This window comes from Oculina patagonica, chromosome 11, assembly GCF_052425735.1.
Source record: "Oculina patagonica isolate OP01 chromosome 11, crgOcupat, whole genome shotgun sequence".
Taxonomy (NCBI): domain Eukaryota; kingdom Metazoa; phylum Cnidaria; class Anthozoa; order Scleractinia; family Oculinidae; genus Oculina; species Oculina patagonica.
This window is the reverse complement of record NC_135768.1, coordinates 10,097,454-10,113,921: the sequence shown is the minus strand read 5'-3', so window position 1 is coordinate 10,113,921 and position 16,468 is coordinate 10,097,454. Positions and strand designations below refer to the sequence as shown.

At 40.7% G+C, this 16,468-nt stretch overlaps 2 protein-coding genes and 1 pseudogene across 2 annotated transcripts in view; all 3 read left to right on the top strand.

Moving 5' to 3' along the window:
* Positions 1-16,468, top strand: part of LOC144630221 (arylsulfatase B-like) — a 39,406-nt gene that overhangs the window by 7,616 nt on the left and 15,322 nt on the right. The gene's annotated exons all lie outside the window — the stretch shown is intronic.
* Positions 411-4,290, top strand: LOC144630271 (uncharacterized; annotated as a pseudogene).
* Positions 7,506-14,207, top strand: LOC144630827 (uncharacterized). The gene is made up of 8 exons (XM_078489189.1): positions 7,506-7,541; positions 8,626-8,703; positions 9,788-9,865; positions 10,950-11,027; positions 12,105-12,182; positions 12,575-12,769; positions 13,464-13,534; positions 14,105-14,207. Exons 1-8 carry the CDS (start codon positions 7,506-7,508, stop codon positions 14,205-14,207), a joined length of 717 nt encoding a protein of 238 aa, XP_078345315.1.

The following is a 16,468-nucleotide window of genomic DNA, read 5'->3' as shown; positions in this document are numbered from 1 at the left end:
TGTGATCATACTCTTGAGAATTCTTGCTTTCAAATTGTCAAATAGTCGCGTGTATATGAAAGAATAAATTTTATGTGGATAAAAGGATAATTCTCTAGAGAACATCAAGCGAAAAAGGTCTAATCTCTTGGGCAAATTTGCCACGCCAACAAATCTCACGAGCACCTGCCAATGCAAAAAATGTTATCACGCCGGGAGGTCTCTAAGGCATTAATAGGAAAAAAAAATTTTCACCCATGTATAAACAGAACAAAAAATCTTTCGCTAGACAAACAATACCAAGACAATATAAAAATATCTGCGGTACGTAGTTTAGCAGATATTTGCTTTCTGCACGATCTGTATTTCATATTCTCATTGTGTTTTTCACAATGAGGTGTTTCAGGTTACGTCAAAGCTGTTAATTGCGTTTCATATAAATACGCCGTTGTCAGTTTGTGTTCTTCCTTCGGGTCTAAAGACGCCACACGATACACCACTACTTTTTATTTTTATGTTGCGGATATTATTTTAATGTTCGTTCTTTATTGCCTTTTTTGTTTTCAGTGTGGGGATTATGGTCATTTGAGTGCCTCCTGCACGAAAACCGCGGACACTTCAAAAAGCAACGCTCGCCGTGATTGACTAGATGGCGGTTCATTGATTACAGATGATGCTGAAGCTCAAGTTGAGTGTGATTTAATGCATTTATTGTCTTGTAGTAGCGATGAATTCAGTGTTAAGGGTGGTAGCAATGGCGTTAAGGGTCGCTTGAAGTCCTCACTTAACTTCTGGGTTGAAACTTTAGACGCACCAGATTTTGTGCTTGACATGATTAGGCGCGGTTACAGGTTACCATTTGCGGAGTACCCTGCACAGTGTTGCTTAAAGAACAATAGATCGGCTCTTCAGCATCCGGAATTTGTGGCCGAAGCAATAAGTGAGCTTCTTAGTAATGGTTGTATTGTTGAGCATGAAGTTCCTCCGTTCTGCGTGAACCCTTTAACAGTAGCCGAAGGAAAGAAGTTGCGCTTGGTTATTGATCTTAGGCATGTCAACAACTATTTAGTTAAACCTAAATTCAAATACGAAGACCTCCGCTCGCTTTCTCAAGTTCTAGACGAAGGGCACTGGTTTTTCACTTGGGACCTCAAGTCAGGCTACCATCATGTTGACATTTGTCTTGACCACCAAAAGTATCTCGGGTTTGCTTGGCCTTTTTCCGGCGTTGTCAGATATTTTACTTTTAAAGTTCTTCCTTTTGGCCTTAGTAGTGCCTGCTTTTGTTTTACTAAGTTAATGCGCCCGTTAGTTAAGCGTTGGCGTTCTATGGGGCACAACAGTTTCATTTATCTAGACGATGGTTTTGGAAGTCTACCTGACAATTGTTCCGCCTCAGCAGCTAGCTTAATTCAACGCAAAGAGCTTTCTTCTTCCGGTCTTCTTTGTAATGAGGAAAAGTCACATTGGTCCCCTATGCAAATTGGCGAATGGCTTGGTTTCGTCATCGATACTATTTCAATGTCTTTCCAAATTCCCGAAAAGAAAGTCTCCAAGCTTAAGGGCTTGCTAGATTCTGCAATTCAGGCCGGGTATTCTTCATTCCGCGAGTTGGCCAGAATAGCGGGTTCTATCATATCAGTTGCATTAGCAGTCGGCCCAATTGCTCGTCTTCTGACTAGGCAGATGTACTTCGCCATAGAAACCAGGTCTGCGTGGGACAGCGTAATTCATTTTCCTCCCAGTCTACAGCAAGAGCTAAAATTTTGGTACTGCAACATCGATTGCCTGAACGGTTATTCTATAAGACCGCCATTAGCAACACATACTGTTGTGTTTTCCGACGCAAGTGACGTAGCTTTTGGGGGATATTCAGCAACTCTAGACGGCACCGTTGTAAGGGGCATGTGGGAAACTGAGGATATCGGCCAGAGCTCGACGTTCCGCGAACTGAAAGCCATTTATTATGTGCTGCTTTCTTACGTTGCTCAATTGAAACACAAGAGAGTCAAGATATTTACCGATAATCAAGGCGCCGCCAGAATAGTTGCTATTGGAAGCTCCAAAATTTATCTTCAGGCAATTGCTATGGACATTTTTAACCTCTGTCTTTCCAACAGCATCGTCCTAGAAGCGCAGTGGATCCCAAGGTCGCTTAATGAAAAAGCAGATCTTCTCAGTCGATATGTCGACAAGGATGACTGGTCCGTCAATCCTTCTGTATTCCAAGTTATTGACGCCAAATGGGGCCCGCACACGATTGATCGCTTTGCTTCCTACTACAACGCCCAGCTTCCAAGGTTCAACTCTAAATTTGCCTCCCCTGGCTGCAGCGGCGTTGATGCTTTCGCTCAAGATTGGCGAAACGAGAACAACTGGATCTGCCCTCCAGTGAGCGCCATTGTGCCTTCTGTTAGAGCTCTCTCTTCCTGCTCTGGTTACGGTACTTTGATCGTTCCGCAATGGCCTTCAGCCTATTTCTGGCCTTTTTTGCACGACAGCCCTTCCCAGTTCAAGTCTTTCGTTAGGGATGTGTTTGAGCTTCCATGTATAGAAGACCTCTTGTTGGAAGGTCCTGGCCAGAAACAAATTTACAGGTCGCATCCCTCGGCCTTCAGCGGTTGCCCCAAATTCAAAATGTTAGCTTTGTGGGTAGATTTTAGGTGAGCTCTGTCTTGCATATTTATTTTCCACTAGGTAGCTTATCTCTAAGCGCTACGCTGATCGCGTTGTTTTGATTTGTGTTTTTTGCCTGATTTGGCAGCGTCATTTTGGCGCGTAGTTTGTTCTCCGATTGTTTTATGCCATGTTTGCCATTTGTTTGTGTTTTGCCTGATTTGGCAGCATCACTTGGGTGCGAAGCTCGGCCTCCGTATTGATATTTTTTAGTACAAGTTGTGTTTTCGAAGGATAATTGGCTGTGTTTTATGCTTCTTGCTATTTTTATTTTCTGTATATTACGTTGTTATACGTCTTTCTTGCTTACTTATATTTTCTTTTTTAGATGTTCTACAATCCGGGATTTGGCTTGAAGCAAATTCTTTGTCCGACCCATCTTTGCGTAGGATTGTTCCAGGCCTTCTCGACTTGCAGTTAGAGTCCAAGGCTCCCTCCACCTTGCAGAAATACAGATCAGGCTGGCTGAAGTGGCGTGACTGGGCAGCTTCTAAGATCGGGGTTCAAGTTATTCCCGCAAAGCCTCTACATATTGCGCTCTTTATTAGTGAGCTTACAAATAATTCAGTTAAGAATAATACGGGGATATCTCCAATAGAGTAGGTAGTTTACAGTATTAGATGGGGTCATAATCTAGCTGGGATTGAAAAATGCCCTACTAGTCACCCCCTTGTTAAGTCATCCTTAGAGGGTGCTAGAAGGAAACTTGCTCGCCCCGTTCAGCCCAAAGAGCCTTTATCTGTTGACACGGTCCTGAGGATCGCTGGTCATTATATTTGTAGTAGTTCACTCGCTGTTATTTGTTTTCTTTTCATCCTTTTAGTTGGCTTCGCCGGGTTTTTTCGTATGGATGAGATTCGTAATTTGTCAGTCAAGGATGTCTCTATTTGCAGCGAATACATGTCGGTTTTCATTCCGAAACGCAAAAATGATCAGTATAGGGAAGGGCATACGTCCTTATTAGCCAGGTCTTATAAGGCTACTTGCCCAGTAGCTATTACCGAGAGGTTACTCAAGCTTCTTCCTTCGTCCAGTGAGTCATCTGCTCCCCTTGTTAGACGTATTGTTAAATCTAAGTCTAAGGAGTATTTTCATGCATCTAAAGGAGTTTCGTACACAACTCTTAGGCAGGAGTTTAGGAAATATGTTAGTCCTTTTGTTGATGACATTACTAATTATGGCACGCATAGTATCAAGTCTGGTGCCGCTTCGAATCCTGCGTGTAGGAGTGTTTCTGGTGATCTTTTGGACATGCATGCCGGCTGGAAATGTGCTTCCACTAAAAGCCGATATATTAAACACACTGTTAGTGATCGCTTGAAAGTTTCTAAATCTATTGCTCTTTAGTTTCGCAATATATTTGCGAAATAGTTTTGCAATATATTTGCAATATATTTGTTAGTTAGTAGTCTTGGCGGGGGACTTAAGTCGTGCCTGGCCCGCTCCAGATTTCCTATCCATTTTTTCCCACAGGGTTTTTTAGGTTAGGTTTTTTCTGGCCACCCTGGCACGGCTTACTCTAGTTTGTATTCTCGTTAGTTTTCTCATTTTGTAGGAGTTTATTGTTAAAGTATTGCTTCAATAAAGTGGTGTTATGGCGTTGCACACTACCCATAATCCAATATTCTCAGTGAATTGCTGTGTTTTGTTGACGTTCTAGTTAGTGCAGAAACTAAATGCGCTGGCAGACCTCACTGGCATTATCAGAAAAAATAAAAGATTCCACCGCACAAGCTAGCTACACAGGCACAAAATCACCAAGACAATTCGACACGCCGGCGCCTCAAAGGCATACGGAAATAAGCTCACATGCATTGACAGAGAAAAAAAAAACGACTTTCGCTACGCAGGCCGACTTCAAAAGCAAAATATCAAAGCCAGTTCACCGAACAGCAAAGCCACACAGGCAATATTAGATAACATATCGCCGCGTTGCGAGCCACACAAGCAATAGTAGATAAACATTTTACCGTACAGGCATGCCCGACCAAGAAATATTGGACAAACATTCCACTGCACAGGAAAGCCCCACAGGCAATAAAAGAAAAACATTCCACCACAAAGGCAATATCAGATAAACACTTCACCGCAGAGCCATGTCACACAGGTGATATTAATAAAAATTTCGCCCACAGGCATACCACACAGGCAATATTAAATAAACATTTCACCGCACAGGCATGTCACACAGGCAAATTAGACTAGAGATAACTGACACTAGGTTGCCCCCGGTGTTAATCAGTTTTTCTGTTCATCCTTTTCTTCATTTCAGACATTTGATTGGAAATTAATTTTCTGTTTGGGATGTTTATAAAGAAAATGCATCCTGTTGGCTTGTGTTTTCTAATGGTTTCTGGCCTTTTCTTCATCAAGATGGAAAGAGGACATACGTTTTTGTTAAAGTCAAGTGAATAAACAAAACAACACGAAATAAAGCAAAAATTCAGAAAAATTTATGATACGGTAAATTTAATTACAAGAACGCGACAGCAGAATCTTGATATCATTTTTGTTATGTTTTGCTGTGGCAAGTGATCTCTGCTAGACTCGAGCACTGTGGCAAGTCTTGATCTCAGCGAAGATAAACTTTAGAAACAGCAAAACGTTTTAAAATGACCATTTGAGCCGGTCCAATTGTTTTCTAAATATATGGGCTGAGAACTCAAGCATGAAGAATGACATAAAAATAATCAACCTTTAGAAAGAAAAGAATGCTGAAAGAATTCCTCACCTCTATTAATGCAAACACCTGCCGCGTGTTTTAAATAATCACAACTCGAGATCTCTTGAAATTCTTTTCTTGATGTCGCATATCCAAAATTATTGTAAATCTCGTCCTGAGGTGGACTGATCAAGTCTTTTCTCCTTTAGTTTCAGTAGTTTTTGCCTGGTAAATCGCGATATTGGCCTCGACAAATGCGTCAAACGCGGTCAAATTTTCGATCTAATCAATGAATGAAAAACAATCATTGATTGTAATCAATAAAATCAATAAAAATCAATATTAATTAATCAATTGATTAATTTGCATAATCAATGAAAATCGAAAAACGCTCACTGATTTGTCATAATTATATTGATTTTCATTGATTTCTATTGATAATCATTAGCCGATTGTGTAACAGTTAAAACCCAGTTACAAAATGTAGATTTAACGTGTTTGCAAACACAGCAATGGCGCCATGTCTGTGAAGCTTTTCTTTATCCTGCGTAGTCAAAGGGTATTACCCTTAAAAGAAGATATTTTTAGCCGATCTGTTTTTCTTTTCAAAATTTTCGGTGACATCTGTTCACCTTCATCAAAGTTAGTGAAAGTTTGTTGGTGCTCGCGCTTCCAAACTGTGCGTTAGTGTGACATTTTAATTTTGAATTAACGGCACAAAAGCGCGAGGAAAAGCTTTGCTTTCGTTGATAGCACTGCTGTCCAAAGTGGAGTGCCACGACTCCAAGAAAAGCCTCTTGCTGTAATTGATAACACCACGCTCGAAGATCCGTTGACTCAGCATGCTGTTTAATTGCTGATTCGCTATTGCTCGCGCGGCCTGGATCATGTTCAGCTCCGCGCGAGGACCACAAGCGCTTGCTTTCCCCGATGTACGTAAACGAGCAGTCGTGGCACTTCACTTTGTAAACAATTCCTGCCATTCGGTTAACCACTGGTCTATCCTTCGGCTTTCTGAATACGTGACCTAATGTTCTTACAGGCTTGAATGCCGTCCGAACGCGGAATTTCTTGAGTACACGGCCCACTCGATCCGATGCACCCCTTACGTATGGCACGACTGCAAGTCCTAATGGTCTTTCTTGCGTTGGCCTCTCCTTTGTTCTGTCCCGAATGCATTTCAACAGGATGTCAGGGTATCCATTTGCTCTCAGGTCGTGTAGGACTCGATCTTGTTCATTGGTTCTCAGTTCAGGGTGTGACGGTAGCAAGTTGGCTTGTTTTGGAGTGTCTTGACCACGGCCTTTTTGTGCTGCATTGGGTTGAGAGAAGCGAAATCGAGATATTTGTTCGTGTGGGTTTCTTTCCTGAAGACGTCGATTTCTATAGAGCCATCGCTCAACACTGTCATTTGCGTATCCAAGAAGGAAATACGCCGACCCTTGTCCGTTTGTCTTGCGCGCTCTATTGTAAACTGGATGTTGCTGTCAATAGAGTTAACCCTTACATGCTAAGCGCGGATTATTCCGGGATTTGGAGGAATGGCCATTCTCCCACTTATGACGTCACCAATTTACACGTCAGCAGATTTTTGTGATTTGCATCTTCTAGAGCTTGGATAGATCTTTCCACAGGACTGTCCATCTTTAATATTGGCTGCATTCCGACAGAGCTAATCGAAAAAACACGATCAGTTTTTGGTGTAAAATTGGTGCTAAAACAGGCCAAAAAACCCGTACTTGATCTCCTTTCCAGGGTTTTCCATTGATTCAGATCAAAACTTTTCAGGCCAGTAGAAGGGGTGCACAGAGTAAAAGATAGAGAGAATAAGAAAGCAGAGAAACACGATAAGGAAAGGAGCAAGGAAAAAAATCGGAACGGCTCAGCCAAAAAAAAAATCAAATTTTGGCTTATGCGCATGCGCCAAAGTAAAACATTGTACATTTTTACATGGCAATTTCATCAAAATCTTCCTTTAGCAAAATTAGAGAACTTTTGGACCGTCGAGCCAAGAAAATCGATTAACGGTTAAAAAAAAACGCGTTTTTAGGAATACTTTCAGCATATAAAGGGTTAAGATGTTGGTGGAAAACTTGCACGTCTGTTTTTTTAAACATACGTTTTTTTCTCTGGCGTGTTTTCATAGGAAAGAGATGAATTATCATCGTATAGCATTAGCCGACTGGACATGTCTGATTCTACAGCTGATGATGCAGATCTGGCGGTAAGTGAAAGTTACACGTCTCATGTTCAGTTTGTTACTATAGTGGTCATGCAATGTTACATGACACCCAAAGTAACAGATCGGATCGTTGTAAACTTTCCCTACCCCTTAGTCGTTATTTGATTCGGAGGCTCCCTCAAGGGTTTTTAGGGGGCAAGGGAACATGGCCATTCAATTTCTGGGAACATGGGAACGAAAGGAAAATAAAACTGGCAACACAGGCATATTTTAGGGAACAGCAGGGAACACCGAAATCGAAGAAATACTTTTAGGGAATACGGGAACATTAGAAAAATTTTGTTGGGAACAAGAGAACATCCCCCAAACGTTAATTACTTAACTCATTTGCGTATCCAACAAGGAAATACGCCGACCCTTGTCCGTTTGTCTTGCGCGCTCTATTGTAAACTGGATGTTGCTGTCAATAGAGTTAACCCTTAACATGCTAAGCGCGCATTATTCCGGGATTTGGAGGAATGGCCATTCTCCCACTTATGACGTCACCAATTTACACGTCAGCAGATTTTTGTGATTTGCATCTTCTAGAGCTTGGATAGATCTTTCCACAGGACTGTCCATCTTTAATATTGGCTGCATTCCGACAGAGCTAATCGAAAAAACACGATCAGTTTTTGGTGTAAAATTGGTACTAAAACAGGCCAAAAAACCCGTACTTGATCTCCTTTCCAGGGTTTTCCATTGATTCAGATCAAAACTTTACAGGCCAGTAGAAGGGGTGCACAGAGTAAAAGATAGAGAGAATAAGAAAGCAGAGAAACACGATAAGAAAAGGAGCAAGGAAAAAAATCGGAACGGTTCAGCCAAAAAAAAAATCAAATTTTGGCTTATGCGCATGCGCCAAAGTAAAACATTGTACATTTTTACATGGCAATTTCATCAAAATCTTCCTTTAGCAAAATTAGAGAACTTTTGGACCGTCGAGCCAAGAAAATCGATTAACGGTTAAAAAAAACGCGTTTTTAGGAATACTTCCAGCATATTAAGGGTTAAGATGTTGGTGGAAAACTTGCACGTCTGTTTTTTTTTTAAACATACGTTTTTTTTCTCTGGCGTGTATTCATAGGAAACAGATGAATTATCATCATATACTATTAGCCGCTTTGACACCTCTGATGCTACAGCTGATGATGCAGATCTGACGGTGAGTGAAAGTTACACGTCTCATGTTCAGTTTGTTACTATAGTGGTCATGCAATGTTACATGACACCCCAAGTAACAGATCGGATCGTTGTAAACTTTCCCTACCCCTTAGTCGTTATTTGATTCGGAGGCATCTTCAAGGGTTTTTAGGGGGCAAGGGAACATGGCCATTCAATTTCTGGGAACATGGGAACGAAAGGAAAATAAAACTGGCAACACAGGCATATTTTAGGGAACAGCAGGGAACACCGAAATCGAAGAAATACTTTTAGGGAATACGGGAACATTAGAAAAATTTTGTTGGGAACAAGAGAACATCCCCCAAACGTTAATTACTTAACTCATTTGCGTATCCAACAAGGAAATACGCCGACCCTTGTCCGTTTGTCTTGCGCGCTCTATTGTAAACTGGATGTTGCTGTCAATAGAGTTAACCCTTAACATGCTAAGCGCGCATTATTCCGGGATTTGGAGGAATGGCCATTCTCCCACTTATGACGTCACCAATTTACACGTCAGCAGATTTTTGTGATTTGCATCTTCTAGAGCTTGGATAGATCTTTCCACAGGACTGTCCATCTTTAATATTGGCTGCATTCCGACAGAGCTAATCGAAAAAACACGATCAGTTTTTGGTGTAAAATTGGTGCTAAAACAGGCCAAAAAACCCGTACTTGATCTCCTTTCCAGGGTTTTCCATTGATTCAGATCAAAACTTTACAGGCCAGTAGAAGGGGTGCACAGAGTAAAAGATAGAGAGAATAAGAAAGCAGAGAAACACGATAAGAAAAGGAGCAAGGAAAAAAATCGGAACGGTTCAGCCAAAAAAAAAATCAAATTTTGGCTTATGCGCATGCGCCAAAGTAAAACATTGTACATTTTTACATGGCAATTTCATCAAAATCTTCCTTTAGCAAAATTAGAGAACTTTTGGACCGTCGAGCCAAGAAAATCGATTAACGGTTAAAAAAAACGCGTTTTTAGGAATACTTCCAGCATATTAAGGGTTAAGATGTTGGTGGAAAACTTGCACGTCTGTTTTTTTTTTAAACATACGTTTTTTTTCTCTGGCGTGTATTCATAGGAAACAGATGAATTATCATCATATACTATTAGCCGCTTTGACACCTCTGATGCTACAGCTGATGATGCAGATCTGACGGTGAGTGAAAGTTACACGTCTCATGTTCAGTTTGTTACTATAGTGGTCATGCAATGTTACATGACACCCCAAGTAACAGATCGGATCGTTGTAAACTTTCCCTACCCCTTAGTCGTTATTTGATTCGGAGGCATCTTCAAGGGTTTTTAGGGGGCAAGGGAACATGGCCATTCAATTTCTGGGAACATGGGAACGAAAGGAAAATAAAACTGGCAACACAGGCATATTTTAGGGAACAGCAGGGAACACCGAAATCGAAGAAATACTTTTAGGGAATACGGGAACATTAGAAAAATTTTGTTGGGAACAAGAGAACATCCCCCAAACGTTAATTACTTAACTCATTTGCGTATCCAACAAGGAAATACGCCGACCCTTGTCCGTTTGTCTTGCGCGCTCTATTGTAAACTGGATGTTGCTGTCAATAGAGTTAACCCTTAACATGCTAAGCGCGCATTATTCCGGGATTTGGAGGAATGGCCATTCTCCCACTTATGACGTCACCAATTTACACGTCAGCAGATTTTTGTGATTTGCATCTTCTAGAGCTTGGATAGATCTTTCCACAGGACTGTCCATCTTTAATATTGGCTGCATTCCGACAGAGCTAATCGAAAAAACACGATCAGTTTTTGGTGTAAAATTGGTGCTAAAACAGGCCAAAAAACCCGTACTTGATCTCCTTTCCAGGGTTTTCCATTGATTCAGATCAAAACTTTACAGGCCAGTAGAAGGGGTGCACAGAGTAAAAGATAGAGAGAATAAGAAAGCAGAGAAACACGATAAGGAAAGGAGCAAGGAAAAAAATCGGAACGGTTCAGCCAAAAAAAAAATCAAATTTTGGCTTATGCGCATGCGCCAAAGTAAAACATTGTACATTTTTACATGGCAATTTCATCAAAATCTTCCTTTAGCAAAATTAGAGAACTTTTGGACCGTCGAGCCAAGAAAATCGATTAACGGTTAAAAAAAACGCGTTTTTAGGAATACTTCCAGCATATTAAGGGTTAAGATGTTGGTGGAAAACTTGCACGTCTGTTTTTTTTTTAAACATACGTTTTTTTTCTCTGGCGTGTATTCATAGGAAACAGATGAATTATCATCATATACTATTAGCCGCTTTGACACCTCTGATGCTACAGCTGATGATGCAGATCTGACGGTGAGTGAAAGTTACACGTCTCATGTTCAGTTTGTTACTATAGTGGTCATGCAATGTTACATGACACCCCAAGTAACAGATCGGATCGTTGTAAACTTTCCCTACCCCTTAGTCGTTATTTGATTCGGAGGCATCTTCAAGGGTTTTTAGGGGGCAAGGGAACATGGCCATTCAATTTCTGGGAACATGGGAACGAAAGGAAAATAAAACTGGCAACACAGGCATATTTTAGGGAACAGCAGGGAACACCGAAATCGAAGAAATACTTTTAGGGAATACGGGAACATTAGAAAAATTTTGTTGGGAACAAGAGAACATCCCCCAAACGTTAATTACTTAACTCATTTGCGTATCCAACAAGGAAATACGCCGACCCTTGTCCGTTTGTCTTGCGCGCTCTATTGTAAACTGGATGTTGCTGTCAATAGAGTTAACCCTTAACATGCTAAGCGCGCATTATTCCGGGATTTGGAGGAATGGCCATTCTCCCACTTATGACGTCACCAATTTACACGTCAGCAGATTTTTGTGATTTGCATCTTCTAGAGCTTGGATAGATCTTTCCACAGGACTGTCCATCTTTAATATTGGCTGCATTCCGACAGAGCTAATCGAAAAAACACGATCAGTTTTTGGTGTAAAATTGGTGCTAAAACAGGCCAAAAAACCCGTACTTGATCTCCTTTCCAGGGTTTTCCATTGATTCAGATCAAAACTTTTCAGGCCAGTAGAAGGGGTGCACAGAGTAAAAGATAGAGAGAATAAAAAAGCAGAGAAACACGATAAGGAAAGGAGCAAGGAAAAAAATCGGAACGGTTCAGCCAAAAAAAATCAAATTTTGGCTTATGCGCATGCGCCAAAGTAAAACATTGTACATTTTTACATGGCAATTTCATCAAAATCTTCCTTTAGCAAAATTAGAGAACTTTTTGACCGTCGAGCCAAGAAAATCGATTAACGGTTAAAAAAACGCGTTTTTAGGAATACTTTCAGCATATTAAGGGTTAAGATGTTGGTGGAAAACTTGCACGTCTGTTTTTTTAAACATACGTTTTTTTCTCTGGCGTGTATTCATAGGAAAGAGATGAATTATCATCCTACACCTTAAGCAGCCTGGACACCTCTGATTCTACAGCTGATGATACAGATCTGGCGGTGAGTGAAAGTTACACGTCTCATGTTCAGTTTGTTACTATAGTGGTCATGCAATGTTACATGACACCCAAAGTAACAGATCGGATCGTTGTAAACTTTCCCTACTCCTTAGTCGTTATTTGATTCGGAGGCATCTTCAAGGGTTTTTAGGGGGCAAGGGAACATGGCCATTCAATTTCTGGGAACATGGGAACGAAAGGAAAATAAAACTGGCAACACAGGCATATTTTAGGGAACAGCAGGGAACACCGAAATCGAAGAAATACTTTTAGGGAACACGGGAACATGAGAAATATTTTGTTGGGAACAAGAGAACATCCCCCAAACGTTAATTACTTGAAAATCGCTCTTTATGCATAGGAGTAACGTGCTTTCTTTCCATATTTTTTTAGCTGAAGAAAGAGATTTGCGAAGCTCACGATAAACTACGAGCACGTTACGAAGAGCTGCTAAGTTCTCACGCGAGTTCAGGCTCGTTCGAGGTGAATAAGTTGGAGCTCAGCTCTGATTTCAAGCCAGGGTGCCTCACAACACTTGTAGAGAATTTTGGACAAGTTTTGGATATAGGTAACATTACGAGAACAAGGGTGAGTTGTAACAGAATGAAGACATAGCTAGGAGCATAACCAGTACAGCATCTAACGCTTAAGATACTTAGGCCATCCCAATAAAATGTTTCGTTTCCCGTCACCCCGTCTCTTGTGATGGTGGGTCGGTCGGTCGGAATCAGGTCACACACTAGGGCTTCATCCATAGACTTAAAAGTACAGCATAATAAACTGTACCACATGAAAGTACCACAAGAAAGTACGTTACTATTTTTATATTGCAAGGAAACTGGAAATAGGGGTCAAGAAAAGCTTGAGCCACACCCAGATTGGTCTCTTTTAGGGGTTCTTTTCAAAATTTCCGACGAGCATCCCCGTCCGTTTCATATAGGAGTCCCCTCCCCGCCGGGTCTTAACCACTATGTGGTGAACGTCAACGATGTCTTTCTCTCTTTGAAACCCCTCTTGAGGCAAGCGTCTCTGTTAGGTTTTCGAGATAACGAACCCTCCATATAACGAACAAATTTCATCAGTCCCTTGGCACTTCGTTAAGTCGAGGTTCCACTGTACAAATAAGTTAAAATTCAGTAAAACGTTGTGTTTTTAGATTCAGCTAAAGCTTACACAAGAATAGAGTGGAAAAATAATGGGGTTATTAAATTTTAAGATTATTTTGCCAGATAAATACACGCCTTAGAATATTTGTTTTTGATAACTTAATTTTCCATTTTAGAATTTTGAGGAGGTGAAGTCTTGGCGAAGAGAAGTCAAGCTTTTGAGAAGTGAAGTCAAAACTTTGAAAAGGTCAGGAGCTCTAAAAATGTGTGGACTGTAGATCTTCTTGTCAGCAGAGTTTTAACAACCGAAAGCAAAAATCTAAGGAGGCATTTCCAGCCAATCACAGCAAATGTTAGCTACGTAACGGACTAATCACAATTTGAAACAGAAACGTGCAACCCGTGCAAAGCGCAGTTTGCTCTGATTGGTTAAGCACTTTTCACGAGTATTTTCTCTTTGAAACAATTATAGAGATTAGAAAACTCAAAGCTAAAGCAGATTCACAAGTTCTTTCGAAGTCAATTGAAAACCGTCTTATAGGCTAAGAGTGAAAGAAACGCTTCAATCAGAGTGAAAATTATATAGCCTCCCACGCAGACGTTCTGTGAGTGAAACACGATCGCCCCTAAAAAGGACTGCTTGGGAGGCTAAGTGAAAATGGAGTCAATTTAATTTGTACACCTTCAGTAAAGGTTTGCCCTTAAATTTGTTACTAAGTTAATACTAAGTTAATGGTTCAGGAGTAATTCTCGTCTTTTGTTGCCCTGCTACTCTTTGAGTAACAAAAAAGCAACTGAATTTTTTTTTCATGGGCAGACGTTTAGATAAGAAGACTAAGGAAACAGAGGAGACAGAACGTCTTCTTTTTGCGGCAATAGATCAAAAGCTGGAGCTCTCCAAAAAAAAGGATGAAATATAGGCAAGTTAGGTTGTTACATATGTTACGTTCACTCCTTTTTTAGCTTGACAGCCTTCCGCACTTGGAAGTGGGCTCCTTTCTTTCCGAACGGGGAGAGTGCACATGCAGGTGAATGAACAGTCTTACGCATGGGGGAGGGGCCAGTCCCTATATGGCACTGACGATGATTCTCCTGCTGCCTTTTAAGAGAGCATGGGGTGCCTCGTCAAAAACTACTTCATCGCAATTTTCTTTGTCTATGTGGTATTGCAAGAGACAAGTGTTATGAAGAATTTCTCCTTCGCGCTTGGAAAGAAAAAAAGATGGACCGGCACAAACCAAATGCGTTTCTTCTTGAGTTAATGTGCAAATGCATTTGGCCTATGCGTTTCTTCTTGAGTTAATGTGCAAATGCATTTGGCCTTCCGTTTTCAGTTCTATCTTTCGTTTCTCTATTATTTTTTATCTCCATATCATCGCTGACATCAATTGTCCAAGTTCCCGTGCGTAGAGGGTGGGTATATGTTCCGTTCATGTCGCTTTTGACGTCTTCACACCTTTGGTAATTTCCAGTATTCACGAGAAAAGACATTTTTTTCCTCACTCTTAGAGGGGTCTTTGTACACTTTTGTGTGGTCTCGCTCTTTAGCAATATCTTGGCTGCTTCGGGAATAGTATATCTCGCTTTCTTTCCTGTGTTGAAAATTGGGAGCGCCTTGTCGTTGTTGTAGAACGAAACATCACCCAACGCAGGTAAATATTCCAGTTCATTAACCGTAGCAGTCACCTGTTTTTTTGTTGAAGATCATAACTGTAATTAGCGTTCAAGTGTAACGGAACCCGCACTTGCCTTTTGTATAACTGTTATCTATCTGCCTTGTTTTGAAAGTGATTAATGTTGTAAAAGTTAAATTCCACTTAGGCCAATCGTGCTTTCTAAAACGCATGATTTAATGTTAGTTAAGACTTTTAAATTATATAATGTAATCCCGTTTTTCCCTGTAAATGGAAGTGCTTTGTTCATCAATTTTGAACACCAAGATAAATATTTTTTTACGGAATTGTTGAAGGGACAACAAACTGAAATTAGTTTTTAGCTATTTTTCTAAACCACGAGGACAGAATTTGAAATAGTCTGCTAAACTTTTTCAATTAGAAAAAGCTTAACTTATGATAACACCCGTTTATAGGTACATACACTAGCATAGTAATCTTTCCATTGATTTAAATATGTCTTGACTTGGATATCTCCTTCTATAGTGTGGTGGGCAACTACAAGCAGTTTTTTGCCGTGAATAGACAGCGTCTTAATTTTACAGCTTTTTGGTCATCTCCAAGAACGCGGACACTAGCCAAGTCCAATTTAAAGTCCGCGGTTTGCGCTCGTTGTGCGCAGGCTCAGAGTATAATTCCGCTCAAAGCTGATTGGATGACATTCGAAAAATTAGTACACTGTGCATGCGCAAAAAATCAGACTTGGCAAGAGTCCACGTTCTTAATGCTGAGCAAAATTACAGTAAGCTGTACGGACGAGATTGAGATGTCTCGTGTCGAGAAGTTTTTTCTTCGTTTTTTAGAAGTTAGTTTTCTCTTTTTACAGGAAAGGAATACACCAATCTCCAAGAGGTTTACGACGCGCTCACTAACCGGGAAGTGAAAGGAATGCTTATCGATGCTTTCACAGTTGGTAGTAAGAAAGAACTGTTCAATCGACGAGATCTCCGGATCAGTAAACTGCTGGACTACTCAGCCGCTTATGGAGTCGTGCTGGGAGGGGAAGCCAAAAAGCACTTTGGTTATGTTTGTTGGATTAAACTAAATGTTGGACCCAAGTCTGCCTGTTCTAATTGGTCTTCGATGATAATATTCCTGTAACAGATCCTGGACTTCCGCGGCTAGCGTGTGTTCCCCCAGAGTTGAGAGTGCTACAGAGTTATTACAGAAATAGTCAAGACAGCCAAAAAAACCTATTATCACAAAAATATATTGCCTTTCTTTAGTGCGAAAAGAGCAAATTGAAAGGGCAAACTGTCTGCAGATGATCGTGAGCGAAAAATTTCTGTTCCTTTGTAACAGAGAATGAGAATGCTGTGATCGACACGTCACACAAAACGAAGACAAATATCATGTGATTTCTTTGCAAGCCATGGTGCTTTCCATAAAATCGACTTTCATAGAGTCCCATCAGTTATCTGGATAACATTTGTTTTCTTATCGAATAAGTTTCTATGAATAAATTGAGTAGCAATGTCAGCCTCGTCCTCGTGTGAGACCTTTTGTAA

What these genes read in the sequence shown, in the direction of transcription:
- LOC144630827 (XM_078489189.1), top strand. Translation starts at nt 7,506, where the DNA reads ATGTCTGATTCTACAGCTGATGATGCAGATCTGGCG. An exon ending in CTGATGATGCAGATCTGGCG is followed by an intron (nt 7,542 to 8,625) that starts GTAAGTGAAAGT and finishes GTGTATTCATAG; the next exon opens with GAAACAGATGAATTATCATC. An exon ending in CTGATGATGCAGATCTGACG is followed by an intron (nt 11,028 to 12,104) that starts GTGAGTGAAAGT and finishes GTGTATTCATAG; the next exon opens with GAAAGAGATGAATTATCATC.